Raw genomic sequence first — 17,829 nt, forward strand, 5'->3', positions numbered from 1 at the left:
CCCCTGAACACACATTTAATTGTGTTAGCAACAGCCCCGGAGACATTTGGCACTTTCATCAGCGCAGCTGTTTCCATGGCTACTGTAAGTCATTAAATAGGCAACAATATTCCACTGTGACTCAACTACCAGAGGAAGACCACAATCCTAGCAGCAGGCCCTCTCCAGAGACTTACAGAAGGCCTACATTAACATAGTCTTTAATGGGTTTGAAAGTGTCCCTGCCCCGGTCTTGTAGCTTGTAATTTGGTCATCCAAGGAGGTTTGTTTGTTGTATTGAATTGTTTTGATGGTAAAGCTAAAGCATTGGTGTGTATGGTAAAGGACCACATTAAGCCACAGTTATTTTGTTGTTTTACCTCTCCATAGCAACACATCACTTGTGAGCAGGTTGTCTCAAATTCTTTTACATTACAATTTCATGTTTTTAACTGTACATTGGTATTTCATATGTTTAAATGTACATACATTATGAAATTAGGTCTCAGTTCTATTGCTAATTTCACCTTTTCCAAATGAAAATGTAACATCTCTGTTGTTGCTAGTGGCGTGTATTCATGAAAGCCAAGGGACGCCAGGTTTAAATTCGCAAGAGGCTGAATGTACTGTATCTCACTGGAGAAAGCATCCGAAACAGTCCCCCTTTGTCTCTGTATGCGTAACTCATCTATCTGATGCTGTCTGGTCAAAAATAGTATGACAAAGAATAGAGCCAATCAGAGTTGAGCTCAACTGTGAATGGTCCTGGCGCACCAAAAAGAAGTGTCAAGTGAAGCCAGTTTGGATTTGGCTTCAACTAATCACATCACATTGATAGCAAAATGTAATTGACAGAAACAACTTAAATGTATGTATCTCTTTGTGTTTTTGTCCTGATGGCTAGCTAGGTACTGTAGATAAAATTGTCCCTTTCCTAAAATAGCCATGGATGGAGATAGCGATTTGGACTTGAGGTTTTACTTATTTCTCCATACTGGCCAATGATTATAACGGTAATTCTGATCCAACCAAAAGTTCATACATTGTGCCCCTGGCCTGAGACGATGGAAGTTGAATATGTAGCTAGATGTAGTAGGCTAATGTTAACTAGCTGGCCCTTTCGTTCTCCATGAAAGGAAGTTAGGCTCGTGACCAAGCATTTTAGCCAGGTTGTCTAGGACAACAAAAACTAAAACCGTGTACTGTACGATGGAGTCATAGACCATTTTGTCAACATGTTTTTTCTATTTGCACGAATGCACGCACACACACACACACACACACACACAGAAATCAGAACCATGGACAGCTAAATCATATTTACCTTACACTGATTGAACTAAATTGTGTTTGGTATCTTTTAGATGTCACTGTATTAGACTAAGCATAGGTGATTTGATGTTAAAATGGTGCTGGAAAAATGGAGGCAGCTCCTGTTTTCTTTGCGACTTCCGGTAACTATCTGGTGTTCTAAATCAATGGTTGTTTAGTGGTAAGAAAATTTTGGAAGCATGAACTTGCTTGACCATGCTGTAGGTCATGTAACTGTTTGTTCCACGCAATATGCTTTGTGGACTTCACCGGACAGATGTTGCTCTCTGGTTTTGTGATGAAACAAATGTGTTGTTGAATTGATTTTGCCATTGTGTCTTCTTATTTTCTCGGCCTTAGGCATATATTTCACAGTGTCAAGGCATATGAACTAACAGGTTATAGAGCAAACAACCTATTATGGCTTTCCCAGTGATTTTACCCACGCACCGCTAATGGTTGTTGCCAGAAACTGTTCCATTTGCTGGGAAGGGAGAGCTCTGCCTTAATAAATATCCATATTCTAATTGTTAGAGCTGATTAATCCGAGCAGTAAAACAACATGATTTTCTCCAACAATATTTCCATCACAATCTTAATGAGCTCAAAGTAGTGCCTGCCTGTTGTTGGTGGGTATTTGCATGAGAACGTTATAAACAAGTGTAATGAGCTCCTTTTTGAGGATGGCTGATTGTGGTGACTGTTTCCTAATTAGTGTACAGATAGTTACTGACTGTGCCTTATAAACAGTCTATTTTGATTACATCACAGCCAACCACCCCTCTCACAGTCTCCATGCTTCTACAGTGGGGAGAACAAGTATTTGATACACTGACGATTTTGCAGGTTTTCCTACTTACAAAGCATGTAGAGGTCTGTAATTTTTATCATAGGTACACATCAACTGTGAGAGACGGAATCTAAAACAAAAATCCAGAAAATCACATTGTATGATTTTTAAGTAATTAATTTGCATTTTATGACATGCAATAAGTATTTGATCACCTACCAACCAATAAGAATTCCGGCTCTCACAGACCTGTTAGTTTTTCTTTAAGAGGCTCCTCCACTCATTACCTGTATTAACTGCACCTGTTTGAACTCGTTACCTGTATAAAAGACACCTGTCCACACACTCAATCACAGACTCCAACCTCTCCACAATGGCCAAGACCAGACAGCTGTGTAAGGACATCAGGGATAAAATTGTAGACCTGCACAAGGCTGGAATGGGCTACAGGACAATAGGCAAGCAGCTTGGTGAGAAGGCAACAACTGTTGGCACAATTATTAGAAAATGCTCCATGCAAGATCTCACCTCGTGGGGCATCAATGATCATGAGGAAGGTGAGGGATCAGCCCAGAACTACACGGCACGACCTGGTCAATGACCTGAAGAGAGCTGGGACCACAGTCTCAAAGAAAACCATTAGTAACACACTACGCCGTCATGGATTAAAATCCTGCAACGCACGCAAGGTCCCCCTGCTCAAGCCAGCGCATGTCCAGGCCCGTCTGAAGTTTACCAATGTCCATCTGGATGATCCAGAGGAGGAATGGGAGAAGGTCATGTGGTCTGATGAGACAAAAATTGAGCTTTTTGGTCTAAACTCCACTCGCCGTGTTTGGAGGAAGAAGAAGGATGAATACAACCCCAAGAACGCCAACCCAACCGTGAAGCATGGAGGTGGAAACATCATTCTTTGGGGATGTGTCACGTTCTGTCCATCGTTCGTATGTGTTTTCCTTGTTTTAGTGTTGGTCAGGACGTGAGCTGGGTGGGCATTCTATGTTGTGTGTCTGGTTTTTCTATTTCTATGTTTGGCCTGATATGGTTCTCAATCAGAGGCAGGTGTTAGTCATTGTCTCTGATTGGGAACCATATTTAGGTATCCTGTTTTGTGTTGGGTTTTGTGGGTGATTGTTCCTGTCTCTGTGTTTGCACCAGATAGGACTGTTTAGGTTTTAACGTTTCTTGTTTTGTTTAGTCTGTTCATGTATAGTCGTCTTTATTAAAAACATGAATAACCACCACTCTGCATTTTGGTCCGCCTCTCTTTCACCAGAAGAAAACCGTTACAGGATGCTTTTATGCAAAGGGGACAGGACGACTGCACCGTATTGAGGGGAGGATGGATGGGGCCATGTATCGCGAGATCTTGGCCAACAACCTTCTTCCCTCAGTAAGAGCATTGAAGATGGGTCGTGGCTTCGTCTTCCAGCATGACAACAACCCGAAACACACAGCCTAAGGAGTAAGAAGCATCTCAAGGTCCTGGAGTGGCCTAGCCAGTTTCCAGACCTGAACCCAATAGAAAATCTTTGGAGGGAGCTGAAAGTCTGTATTGCCCAGTGACAGCCCCGAAACCTGAAGGATCTGGAGAAGGTCTGTATGGAGTAGTGGGCCAAAATCCCTGCTGCAGTGTGTGCAAACCTGGTCAAGAACTACAGGAAACGTATGATCTCTGTAATTGCAAACGAAGGTTTCTATACCAAATATTAAGTTCTGCTTTTCTGGTGTATCAAATACTTATTGCATGCAATAATAGGCAAATGAATTACTTAAAAAGCATACAATGTGATTTTCTGGATTTTTGTTTTAGATTCCGTCTCTCACAGTTGAAGTGTACCTATGATAAAAATTTCAGACCTCTACATGCTTTGTAAGTAGGAAAACCTGCAAAATCGGCAGTGTGTCAAATACTTGTTCTCCCCACTGTATGTATACAGCTCGGCTCCACAGACATTGGGATTCATACACAGTACTTTAACTCCCCACCAAGGACACAGAAAAATACAGATGTATCCCAACTTGTCCGTTTGAGAAAGACCCCCCCCCCCCTCCTTTTCCACACACAGTTAGTAATATTTACATATTTTGCATTACTCATCTCATATGTATATACTGTATTTTATTATATTCTCCTGTATTTTAGTCTATGCCGCTCTGACATTGCTCATCCAAACATGAATATTTTCTTAATTCCATTCCTTTACTGTTGGAGCTAGAAACAAGCATTTCGCAACACCGGCAATAACATCTGTTAAAACCATGCACGTGAACATGTCGAAGCAGCCGATATGCATCTGTCAGCACATCATATGAACTTGAGACATCTGAAGGTATAAATCCACATTACCCATGTGTGGCCAATTATTTTTATAGGGACTATAATACTCATTTAGATTGCAAATCACACTTTGTAGCCCTACATGATTCCTAAGCTATTACACTGTGTTGATTCATAATGAACTTGAATTCAGTTGATCCTGTACCAACAACGTAGCCAAAGAGATTGTGGGTATAAAGTAAACTTATCAATAAACAATGTGTGATAAAAAAAAGAACATAGCCTAAAGGTAAATGTTTGTTATGCTATGTGTCTTGAGTTATCTGGTGGTCCGGATATCATGAAAAAATCTACCCCAGAATGAAGTGAACACTGCGCCTTTAAAATCCAACAGCGCACCCTAATCCCACGGTCGACTTCACACTATCCACATTCGGATCAAGAGGTTTGCTTTAGTTCAGTGTTTTGCTAACCCACTTGTAATAACCGTTTAATTATAGGCGAGCTAAATTGGCGTTGTGAGAGGACCACAGAGGAATTTGTTCAGCAACAAGTTTGGAACACATGCACTCGCTACAAAGTTGCAAACAACGTTTTTTGAATGGAGGCTTCGGCTGTGAGAGCCATAGTGAAGTTCGGAGAGGGGGCGCAGGCTGGGGTGGTAGGCTATCTGATCTGACGTTATAATCAGACAGTATCCTGTTGCGAGCAGAGTCAGCTGGCTCACCGAGGAGAGGACGGAGCTTATTCTCGCTATTATTCGGATCTTTGTCCATTCCGGAGTAGACCTAGGTATAATTGCTTCCGCGGGATAGCTGACACACTACGGGAGAAACTGTACTATAACTTCGGGTTGGGATCTCCACGTCAGAATACCGCGTGACAGTGCTCTCTCTCCGCTGACTGGACAGTAGACTGCGGTAATATTTTACTTTGGGAGTAACGAGAGTTTGGATTTCATATTTTCGTTTCAATTGTTTACTGTGTTGAACGTTGTTTTTATTGGCTAGCCTACTTTTAAATAAATTGGACAGAACATTTTTTTGTGAAAGTTGTGGCTCGAACCTTAAATCAGATCATAGTTTATACACATTTTGTAATTCACTTCAAGATGGATAAATACGACGATTTGGATCTTGAGGCAAGTAAGTTTTTAGAAGACCTCAATATGTATGAGGCATCTAGGGACGGGCTATTCCGAATGAAGAAGGATGCACGGAACAACTCCGACTTTGAAGAAACCAGGAGAGTTTTTGCCTCCAAAATGACAAAAATCCACATACAGAAACAGCAAGAGGAAATTGCCAAAAGCAATTTGGTAGTGAGAATGAACGGGGGTCAAAACAGAGCGGCAGACAGCACGTTTTACACCAAAGACAGGCCGCCTATCAATAGCTACAGACCGGCAGGGGAAGCTGCAGCCAAGCCTCCCATACTCTCTGGCCCTTTGCCAGGCACCGCCAGTGGCGCGAGTCAGTACGCGCCCTATGACGCTCTGAAACACCATTCACCCAGTCAACAGTCATATGGCTACGGAAACAATTACGATAACAAGGAGCGTTTTGAGCCGCATTCTTACCACCACGCCTTGAGTCCCACCAGCCCTGGGAACGCACACACACATGCTTCTGGTCACCCTGCCAGTCCCTCGGGCACTTCGGCCTCTTACTCCTCCAGGGGTGGCCAGGCCTCCTCAGGATCCTCCAGCCCTGCTGGATCATCAGGCCTTATGTGCAGCCCATCTCAGCAGCCCCCACACCACTCACCATCTCCCCCCTTCTCTGACAGCCTACAGTCTCCGAGCCCCACTATGCTGCACCAGAGCAAGGCTGCCACCCTACTGGTGCAGCAGAGACCCCCCGTGTTGGCTGATGCTGGGGCTGCAGCAGACTGGATGCGGAGCTTGGGGCACCCAGACCTGTTAGCACCGCTCCCTCTGAGTGCCTTCACTGGCGGAGCTGACCTGTACCAGCAGCTGTCTCCCCAACTTGCCACTGTTACACCGCCAACAGGCCCTTACTCAGCAGCATCCTCTATGAGCCCAAGATCAACAGCCAACCATGGAAATCTAGGCCAGAACGGGCTCTCTCAGAGTCCTGTGGTTCTCACCCCCAGCCCCACCCTTGCTCAAGTGGCTGTCCCAGCCCCACCTGCACCCCCATCTGAGGCAGCCCAGCCCAAAGCCACAGCTGGAGCTTACTTCCCTGCCTCTGCCTCTCCCTCTGGAATCAGTGTCTCTAGAAGCTTTGGCCAGGGTCAAGGTGTAGGCCAGGCGCAGGGCAGGCAAGTGGCCATGGGGGTGGATGTGCCCTCTGGCCTAGACAGCCAGCTGTCCTCTGGTGGTGAGGCATGCCAACCCCAGCCCCAGTCTGAAGCCCCCAGCACCCCCAGAGCTCTCAAACTGCCCAGCCAGACTCTCCATGTCCAGCCGGAGCAGGGGCCGTCTGCGGCCGAGATCAAATTAGAAGCCCTGACCAAGCGTCTGGAGAAGGAGATGGACGCCCAGCCCAAGGCAGACTACTTCGGTAAGCTTAGTTTAACATTTTGATCGACCTGGTGTCTCTCTTTAATCAAATTCACTATTTCTCTGTGTGGGTCACTGAGTTCGAAAATGGCCCACTGTTCAAAACTTTTCACCTCGTTCATTTAACCTTGTCTTTGTGTATGCGTGTGTATGTTTTGGTTTGCTCGTGCCGGATCAAGTGGAATAGTTGTGAAGGCGTCCTAGCGGCCATTCTGTCTGTGTATGTTTCTGATCATCGTGGCTCATACTGTTGTTCAGTATTGAACTCGACAGACAAAGCGTTTAGCCAGAGGCCTCTTCTATTCTCTTCTTCGTCTTTTAGTCTAGAATGAATAATTGTCTAATTTGTTTCTTCTCGTTCTCCTTAAATCCTCCCGTCTGGGTATGTCACTGACGGCCACCAGCCCACCTACCTCTCAGGCTGGGCCCAGGGCCAACCAGGAGAAGGTTGTCTTCTCCTCTCAGATATAATAAGCCTGGTGGATTAAGTGGAGGACACATCAATAACTAAATTAATTCGTAACAGGATATTGGCTGCTTTTTTTTTTAGATCAGCGCTGCGCGTTTGACATTGTTTGTAAAACATCCGTTCTCTCCCCGATCACATCCGTTCTCTCCCCGATCACATCCGTTCTCTCCCCGATCACATCCGTTCTCTCCCCGATCACATCCGTTCTCTATCCGTTCTCTCCCCGATCACACCCGTTCTCTCCCCGATCACATCCGTTCTCTCCCCGATCACATCCGTTCTCTCCCGATCACATCCGTTTTCTCCCCGATCACATCCGTTCTCTCCCCGATCACATCCGTTCTCTCCCCGATCACATCCGTTCTCTCCCCGATCACATCCGTTCTCTCCCCGATCACATCCGTTCTCTCCCCGATCACACCCGTTCTCTCCCCGATCACATCCGTTCTCTCCCCGATCACATCCGTTCTCTCCCCGATCACATCCGTTCTCTCCCCGATCACATCCGTTCTCTCCCCGATCACATCCGTTCTCTCCCCGATCACATCCGTTCTCTCCCCGATCACATCCGTTCTCTCCCCGATCACATCCGTTCTCTCCCCGATCACATCCGTTGTCTCCCCAATCACATCCGTTCTCTTGTCATGTGTTTGACTCAGTCTTTCCAAATAACATCATCACATGGCCGAGCACAGACCCGGACTTGAAAATTCTTGCTCTAAACCACCATGTGCATGCTCGCACACACACATGCATCCATATACACACAAAGGCACACACACACACACATGCATCCATATACACACAAAGGCACACACACACACACATGCATCCATATACACACAAAGGCACACACACACACACATGCATCCATATACACACAAAGGCACACACACACACACATGCATCCATATACACACAAAGGCACACACACACACACACACACACATACACACACATGCATCCATATACACACAAAGGCACACACACACACACCTTTTGTACGCAGCCACAGTCTGGGGAATACAGACAATGACAACTGAATAACAGCACCTGTTAGTGTTTTTCCATGTAGCCTGTAGCTGCCCTAGGATACATGACATTAGTCTCTTTAGTTTAAGTACAGATTAATATATAACTGGTTACGAGTAAATTTTCACTTTTCCCTTTTAATGCAGAAATAACTATTGAATATAACATTTGTTCCCAATGTGTGCAACAGGAGAAGTGGAAGTGAAAGAGCACATGTTTGGTGGGGCTGATCAACAGATGTGAAAAGCTTTGAGGAAGAAAGAAAGAGGAAAAGGAGAGAGTGAGAGAGAGGTAGGGCAGGAGGAGAAGAAAGAAAGAGGTAGGGCAGGAGGAGAAGAGAGAAAGAGGTAGGGCAGGAGGAGAAGAGAGAAAGAGGTAGGGCAGGAGGAGAAGAGAGAAAGAGGTAGGGCAGGAGGAGAAGAGAGAAAGAGGTAGGGCAGGAGGAGAAGAGAGAAAGAGGTAGGGCAGGAGGAGAAGAGAGAAAGAGGTAGGGCAGGAGGAGAAGAGAGAAAGAGGTAGGGCAGGAGGAGAAGAGAGAAAGAGGTAGGGCAGGAGGAGAAGAGAGAAAGAGGTAGGGCAGGAGGAGAAGGGAGGAAGGAGGAGGAATTCAACTGGTCAGCAGAAACAGATTTATAAAAGGCCCAAGAGCATGGCTTTCTGCTCCTTTTTTTAAGCTAGTGCCACGCAGCACCCAGTTTGCGTGCTCTCAGGAAATTGTTATTTGGAAAAAACGGGGAGAAAATAAGTGCTTGGCTGTCTTTCCCCCAGCTATACTGCTGTACCGTACCAGACCTGTACTCTGTGTGCTGCAGTTATAAACTGCTGACAAGGTGTTTATTACTCTGCTCTGAGAGCCCAGTTCCAGGCTAGTCCTGGTGGAGAATATGTGTACAGTATACTATGTCCTGAAGGTAAGGCCCAGAGTTTTTCCTCCTCATCCAGATGTGTTTGGCATGTTGAGGCAAGGCCAGAGAGAGAGAGAGAGAGAACCCCGTCCCAGACCCCCAGAGGTCCACTCATTCAGTATGTAAGGGAAGATGTTCTGGGGTATGTCGCTGTCATGCTGAACACATCCACACAGATTCATAAGCACACATGTTATAGAGATTCCTGTGGGGGGCCGCAGTGGAAGATGGTAGAACCTTTGTGTATGACAATACTGTAACGCTGACACGCTCACAGCACACACACCCAGCACACACTAATGTTCTGCGTTATGCTGTCGTGCCATAAAATAGCCTGCGTGACGGCCAGATGCAGTTCCTGGCCTGGTCTACATACTGAACTGAAAGAGAAGATCCATCCCTGACCTGCTTTTTCCACTGAAAGGAGAGGAGTATTCTTTCAGCCTGAACCATAGGTCTGGATACTCAAAGAGCAAGCACAGTGGCTAGGAGAAACTCCCTAGAAAGCCAGGGTCATAGGAAGAAACCTAGAGAGGAACCAGGCTCCGAGGGGTGGCTGTGTCGGGTAAAGTTTATAAGAGTATATGGTCATTAAGGCCAGATTGTGTTGAGTTACTCCTCTTTAACAAGCAAACTATGGCTAAATGAAGAACCATAATACTATGGGAATGATGTTCTATTCCAGGGTTATCAGTTCAATATGTAATTTATTAAAGGATTGCCTCATTTGTATGATACAGTATATTATTGACCAGTGTGACTATAGAGTATGAAGTATGTAAGTCATATTTACACTGGGGGCATATACCTAGCGATGTAGTAGGTTCATGTAAAAGGGAGATTAGTGTGGCCATCCTAAAGGCTCATATGGGCCACCTCTAAAATGATACCCTGTTGCCTATTTAGTGCACTACTTGTGACCAGGGCCCATATAGTAGTGCACTGTATAGGGTATAGGGTGCCATTTCAGACCCATGCCGAGTGAGTTCCAGCCAGCTAGGGCTGGGGTCTCTCATATCATATACTCTCTGCTCTGATTGGCAGAGCTGTAGCTGGATGTTCTGGGAAACTGAGTGTCGTGCCAAACGGCTGCACCAGGGGAACACAGAGGAATGTCTGGAGGACGGGACGGGGCTGAGGAATATAAAGAGTGGGTGGGGAGCTCACTTAGTTTCATAAATGATTAGATTAGCAGAAGGTACTTCGGGTTAATTTATAGAACCTTTTGGTGCGTCTTTGGCTGTGAGAGAGAGAGGGAGGGAGGTAGAGCAGGGAAAGAGAGGCAGAGTGGAGAGCAGATTTATGGGTGGGAGGTCAGACAGGAAGGGTGAGTGGTGGGACAGGACAGAGGGAGGAGGGGATCACTGTCGCCACACACACACACAGATAGTAGAGGTTGAGTGCTTTGTATTGTGTTGTGATTAAGGATGGCTTTCTCCTATCAGGCTGTAGTCTGTCTGTTGACTGGACACTTTACCTTAACTCTTCCCAGGGTGTCTTGGCTTCTGCTTTGGCACTCAATCTGTACCCCTGACAAGTCCTGCAGGAAGCCTTTGTGTGTGTGTGTGTGCATCTCTCTCTCTCTCTCCTCCCTCTTTATCTCTCTCTGTGTCTGGGCCTGGGGCCTTGCTTCAGTGTTTGATTGGTTGTATTAGTAAATGTGTGTGAGTGTAGTGAGAGAATGTTTTTGTGATTTTAGGCTGTTGTTTTGGGTGGGACCAGTGTTGATGTGATTTCATAATGTCCTAGCCTTGGATTCTAATACTTCCATATGATACACACACAAAATAATAACTACCATATGGATATTACTAAGTGCAGTAGTCTTATTTGGCTTCTAACATGACAAGTCAACTACCATAATATCAAGTTCCTGTCAGAGATTGTGGAGGTTTATGAAGAGGCTTGTTGTGAGCCATTGGGAAGCAGTAGAGGCAGACGTTTTGACAACTGGGCTGGTGTTTGGGGGGTGAGGTGAGGGGGAGGATGGGGGGTGAAGTTTTGGCTCTGTGTTTTGATTCCATTCCCCCCTCACCCATGCCCTCATAACCGATAAAGAAAGCACTCCCCTATAAAATCACAGGGATTTTGGAATATGGGACTGTAATCAGGGAGAAAAATGTTGCTTCTTTACCTAAGAATGTTTGTCCCAAACAGGAACCAGTTTGTTTGGTTGTTTTATGTATCCCTCTTACTTTTGAGTGCATTTTATAGTTTCAATGGCATGTGCATTACAAACACCAGCTGTGACTTTCAACTCTGGTGGAAAATCACGCAATTCTCAGTTTTGAAAAGTCAACCAAGTAAGACGAAAAGTTGAGCTAAACAAACCCAACCTGTTGAGTCCATATAGTAGAACTGACTGTCTGTCAGTCAGTCTAATGATGGATTAAACCTAGAATTCCAGGGTTGAGGCCAGATTTTGGAGGAGAGGAGAGGAGGGATAGAGGAAGAGGAGGGGTAGAGGAGGGATAGAGGAGGGGTAGAGGAGGGATAGATGAAGAGGGAGGAACACATGAGAGGAGTAGGCCCTTAATCTCCAAATCAAATCAAAATCAAATCAAATGTATGTATATAGCCCTTCGTACATCAGCTGATATCTCAAAGTGCTATACAGAAACCCAGCCTAAAACCCCAAACAGCAAGCAATGCAGGTGTAGAAGCACGGTGGCTAGGAAAAACTCCCTAGAAAGGCCAAAACCTAGGAAGAAACCTAGAGAGGAACCAGGCTATGTGGGGTGGCCAGTCCTCTTCTGGCTGTGCCGGGTGGAGATTATAACAGAACATGGCCAAGATGTTCAAATGTTCATAAATGACAAATGGACCAGTAGTTGTCAAGGGTGCAACAGGTCAGCACCTCAGGAGTAAATAAATAATAATAAGGCAGAACAGTTGAAACTGGAGCAGCAGCATGGCCAGGTGGACTGGGGACAGCAAGGAGTCATCATGTCAGGTAGTCCTGGGGCACGGTCCTAGGGCTCAGGTCCTCCGAGAGAGAGAAAGAAAGAGAGAATTAGAGAGAGCATATGTGGGGTGGCCAGTCCTCTTCTGGCTGTGCCGGGTGGAAATTATAACAGAACATGGCCAAGATGTTCAAATGTTCATAAATGACCAGCATGGTCGAATAATAGTAAGGCAGAACAGTTGAAACTGGAGCAGCAGCATGGCCAGGTGGACTGGGGACAGCAATGAGTCATCATGTCAGGTAGTCCTGGGGCATGGTCCTAGGGCTCAGGTCAGTTGAAACGGGGCAGGCATGGCCAGGTGGACTGGGGACAGCAAGGAGTCATCATGTCAAGTAGTCCTGGGGCATGGTCCTAGGGCTCAGGTCCTCCGAGAGAGAGAAAGAAAGAAGGAGAGAATTAGAGAACGCACAGGACACCGAATAGGACAGGAGAAGTACTCCAGATATAATAAACTGACCCTAGCCCCCCGACACAAACTACTGCAGCATAAATACTGGAGGCTGAGACAGGAGGGGTCAGGAGACACTGTGGCCCCATCCGAGGACACCCCCGGACAGGGCCAAACAGGAAGGATATAACCCCACCCACTTTGCCAAAGCACAGCCCCCACACCACTAGAGGGATATCTTCAACCACCAACTTACCATCCTGAGACAAGGCTGAGTATAGCCCACAAAGATCTCCGCCACGGCACAACCCAAGGGGGGCGCCAACCCAGACAGGATGACCACAACAGTGAATCAACCCATTCAGGTGACACACCCCCTCCAGGGACGGCATGAGAGAGCCCCAGTAAGCCAGTGACTCAGCCCCTGTGATAGGGTTAGAGGCAGAGAATCCCAGTGGAAAGAGAGGAACCGACCAGGCAGAGACAGCAAGGGCGGTTCGTTGCTCCAGAGCCTTTCCGTTCACCTTCCCACTCCTGGGCCAGACTACACTCAATCATATGACCCACTGAAGAGATGAGTCTTCAGTAAAGACTTAAAGGTTGAGACCGAGTTTGCGTCTCTGACATGGGTAGGCAGACCGTTCCATAAAAATGGAGCTCTATAGGAGAAAGCCCTGCCTCCAGCTGTTTGCTTAGAAATTCTAGGGACAATTAGAAGGCCTGCGTCTTGTGACCGTAGCGTACGTGTAGGTATGTACGGCAGGACCAAATCAGAGAGATAGGTAGGAGCAAGCCCATGTAATGCTTTGTAGGTTATCAGTAAAACCTTGAAATCAGCCCTTGCTTTGACAGGAAGCCAGTGTAGAGAGGCTAGCACTGGAGTAATATGATCAAATTGTTTGGTTCTAGTCAGGATTCTAGCAGCTGTATTTAGCACTAACTGAAGTTTATTTAGTGCTTTATCCGGGTAGCCGGAAAGTAGAGCATTGCAGTAGTCTAACCTAGAAGTGACAAAAGCATGGATTAATTTTTCTGCATCATTTTTGGACAGAAAGTTTCTGATTTTTGCAATATTACGTAGATGGAAAAAAGCTGTCCTCGAAATGGTCTTGATATGTTCTTCAAAAGAGAGATCAGGGTCCAGAGTAACGCCGAGGTCCTTCACAGTTTTATTTGAGACGACTGTACAACCATTAAGATTAATTGTCAGATTCAACAGAAGATCTCTTTGTTTCTTGGGACCTAGAACAAGCATCTCTGTTTTGTCCGAGTTTAATAGTAGAATGTTTGCAGCCATCCACTTCCTTATCTCTGAAACACATGCTTCTAGCGAGGGCAATTTTAGGGCTTCACCATGTTTCATTGAAATGTACAGCTGTGTGTCATCCGCATAGCAGTGAAAGTTAACATTATGTTTTCGAATAACATCCCCAAGAGGTAAAATATATAGTGAAAACAATTGTGGTCCTAAAACGGAACCTTGAGGAACACCGAAATTTACAGTTGATTTGTCAGAGGACAAACCATTCACAGAGACAAACTGATATCTTTCCGACAGATAAGATCTAAACCAGGCCAGAACATGTCCGTGTAGACCAATTTGGGTTTCCAATCTCTCCAAAAGAATGTGGTGATCGATGGTATCAAAAGCAGCACTAAGGTCTAGGAGCACGAGGACAGATGCAGAGCCTCGGTCCGATGCCATTAAAATGTCATTTACCACCTTCACAAGTGCCGTCTCAGTGCTTTGATGGGGTCTAAAACCAAACTGAAGCATTTCGTATACATTGTTTGTCTTCAGGAAGGCAGTGAGTTGCTGCGCAACAGCCTTCTCTAAATTTTTTGAGAGGAATGGAAGATTCGATATAGGCCGATAGTTTTTTATATTTTCTGGGTCAAGGTTTGGTTTTTTCAAGAGAGGCTTTATTACTGCCACTTTTAGTGAGTTTGGTACACATCCAGTGGATAGAGAGCCGTTTATTATGTTCAACAATAGGAGGGCCAAGCACAGGAAGCAGCTCTTTCAGTAGTTTAGTTGGAATAGGGTCCAGTATGCAGCATGAAGGTTTAGAGGCCATGATTATTTTCATCATTGTGTCAAGAGATATAGTACTAAAACACTTGAGCGTCTCTCTTGATCCTAGGTCCTGGCAGAGTTGTGCAGACTCAGGACAACTGAGGTTTGGAGGAATACGCAGGTTTAAAGAGGAGTCCGTAATTTGCTTTCTAATAATCATAATCTTTTCCTCAAAGAAGTTCATGAATTTATCACTGCTAAAGTGAAAGTCATCCTCTCTTGGGGAATGCTGCTTTTTAGTTAGCTTTGCGACAGTATCAAAAAGGAATTTCGGATTGTTCTTATTTTCCTCAATTAAGTTAGAAAAATAGGATGATCGAGCAGCAGTAAGGGCTCTTCGGTACTGCACGGTACCGTCTTTCCAAGCTAGTCGGAAGACTTCCAGTTTGGTGTGGCGCCATTTCCGTTCCAATTTTCTGGTAGCTTGCTTCAGAGCTCGGGTATTTTCTGTATACCAGGGAGCTAGTTTCTTATGAGAAATGTTTTTAGTTTTTAGGGGTGCAACTGCATCTAGGGTATTGCGCAAGGTTAAATTGAGATCCTCAGTTAGGTGGTTAACTGATTTTTGTCCTCTGGCGTCCTTGGGTAGGCAGAGGGAGTCTGCAAGGGCATCAAGGAATCTTTGTGTTGTCTGTGAATTCATAGCAGGACTTTTGATGCTCCTTGGTTGGGGTCTGAGCAGATTATTTGTTGCAATTGCAAACGTAATAAAATGGTGGTCCGATAGTCCAGGATTATGAGGAAAAACATTAAGATCCACAACATTTATTCCATGGGACAAAACTAGGTCCAGCGTATGACTGTGACAGTGAGTGGGTCCAGAGACATGTTGGACAAAACCCACTGAGTCGATGATGGCTCCGAAAGCCTTTTGGAGTGGGTCTGTGGACTTTTCCATGTGAATATTAAAGTCACCAAAGATTAGAATATTATCTGCTATGACTACAAGGTCCGATAGGAATTCAGGGAACTCAGTGAGAAACGCTGTATATGGCCCAGGAGGCCTGTAAACAGTAGCTATAAAAAGTGATTGAGTTGGCTGCATAGATTTCATGACTAGAAGCTCAAAAGACGAAAACGTCATTTTTTTTTTGTAAATTAAAATTTGCTATCGTAAATGTTAGCAACACCTCCGCCTTTGCGGGATGCACGGGGGATATGATCACTAGTGTAGCCAGGAGGTGAGGCCTCATTTAAAACAGTAAATTCATCAGGCTTAAGCCATGTTTCAGTCAGGCCAATCACATCAAGATTATGATCAGTGATTAGTTCATTGACTATTAATTGCCTTTGAAGTAAGGGATCTAACATTAAGTAGCCCTATTTTGAGATGTGAGGTATCATGATCTCTTTCAGTAATGACAGGAATGGAGGTGGTCTTTATCCTAGTGAGATTGCTAAGGCGAACACCGCCATGTTTAATTTTGCCCAACCTAGGTCGAGGCACAGACACGGTCTCAATGGTGATATCTGAGCTGACTACACTGACTGTGCTAGTGGCAGACTCCACTATGCTGGCAGGCTGGCTAACAGCCTGCTGCCTGGCCTGCACCCTATTTCATTGTGGAGCTAGAGGAGTTAGAGCCCTGTCTATGTTGGTAGATAAGATGAGAGTACCCCTCCAGCTAGGATGGAGTCCGTCACTCCTCAGCAGGTCAGGCTTGGTCCTGTTTGTGGGTGAGTCCCAGAAAGAGGGCCAATTATCTACAAATTCTATCTTTTGGGAGGGGCAGAAAACAGTTTTCAACCAGCGATTGAGTTGTGAGACTCTGCTGTAGAGCTCATCACTCCCCCTAACTGGGAGGGGGCCAGAGACAATTACTCGATGCCGACACATCTTTCTAGCTGATATGCACGCAGAAGCTATGTTGCGCTTGGTGATCTCTGACTGTTTCATCCTAACATCGTTGGTGCCGACGTGGATAACAATATTTCTATACTCTCTACACTCGCCAGTTTTAGCTTTAGCCAGCACCATCTTCAGATTAGCCTTAACGTCGGTAGCCCTGCCCCCTGGTAAACAGTGTATGATCGCTGGATGATTCGTTTTAAGTCTAATACTGCGGGTAATGGAGTCACCAATGACTAGTTTTCAATTTGTCAGAGCTAATGGTGGGAAGCTTCGGCGTCTCAGACCCCGTAATGGGAGGAGTAGAGACCAGAGAAGACTCGGCCGCTGACCCCGACCCGCTGCTTAATGGGGAAAACCGGTTGAAAGTTTCTGTCAGCTGAGTGAGCGACACCGGTTGAGCGTTCCTACAGCATTTCCTTCCAGAAACCGTGAGAAAGTTGTCCGGCTGCGGGGACTGTGCCAGGGGATTTATACTACTATCTGTACTGGTGGCACAGACACTGTTTCTTCCTTTCCTAAACTGAAATTACCCTTGCCTAACGATTGTGTCTGAAGCTGGGCTTGTAGCACAGCTATCCTCGCCGTAAGGCGAGTACAGCGACTGCAATTAGAAGGCATCATGTTAATGTTACTACTTAGTTTCGGCTGTTGGAGGTCCTGACGAATCGTGTCCAGGTAAAGCGTCCGGAGTGAAAAAGTTGAGGAAAAAATAAATAAATATATGAACGGTAATTAAAAAGTGAAAACCGTAAAGTTGTCAGGTAGCAAAATAGGTTGGCAACAAAACACACAGCAACTCGAAAACAAGCCTGCAATCTCCAGACATTGTTATATAAGGGGATAAGGTAGATGCGGCTGTGCTGTAGGCTACAGTGGTTTATTGTAATTTTGAGGGGAGGGTTAATTCAATAAGGTGTGTATATAGCTCATTCCTATATTGTTTTACAGTATCAGACGTATTCCTGTATTGTTTTAAAGTATCAGTTACAGTATCAGAGGTATTCCTGTATTGTGTTACAGTATCAGAGGTATTCCTGTATTGTTTTAAAGTATCAGTTACAGTATCAGAGGTATTCCTATGTTGTGTTACAGTATCAGAGGTATTCCTGTATTGTGTTACAGTATCAGAGGTATTCCTGTATTGTGTTACAGTATCAGAGGTATTCCTGTATTGTGTTACAGTATCAGAGGTATTCCTGTATTGTGTTACAGTATCAGAGGTATTCCTGTATTGTGTTACAGTATCAGAGGTATT

At 45.3% G+C, this 17,829-nt stretch overlaps 1 protein-coding gene across 1 annotated transcript in view; it reads left to right on the forward strand.

The window, feature by feature from the left end:
• The first annotated feature begins 4,760 nt into the window (after positions 1–4,760).
• Positions 4,761–17,829, forward strand: part of LOC118367638 (Wilms tumor protein 1-interacting protein-like) — a 39,608-nt gene continuing 26,539 nt past the window's right edge. Inside the window, exon 1 of the mRNA XM_052494559.1 lies at positions 4,761–6,886. Coding sequence (XP_052350519.1) covers positions 5,473–6,886 — 1,414 coding nt within the window. The 5' untranslated portion in view covers positions 4,761–5,472. The remainder of the gene's footprint in view (positions 6,887–17,829) is intronic.

The sequence above is a fragment of the Oncorhynchus keta genome, chromosome 34 (genome assembly GCF_023373465.1).
Source record: "Oncorhynchus keta strain PuntledgeMale-10-30-2019 chromosome 34, Oket_V2, whole genome shotgun sequence".
Classification (NCBI taxonomy): Eukaryota; Metazoa; Chordata; class Actinopteri; order Salmoniformes; family Salmonidae; genus Oncorhynchus; species Oncorhynchus keta.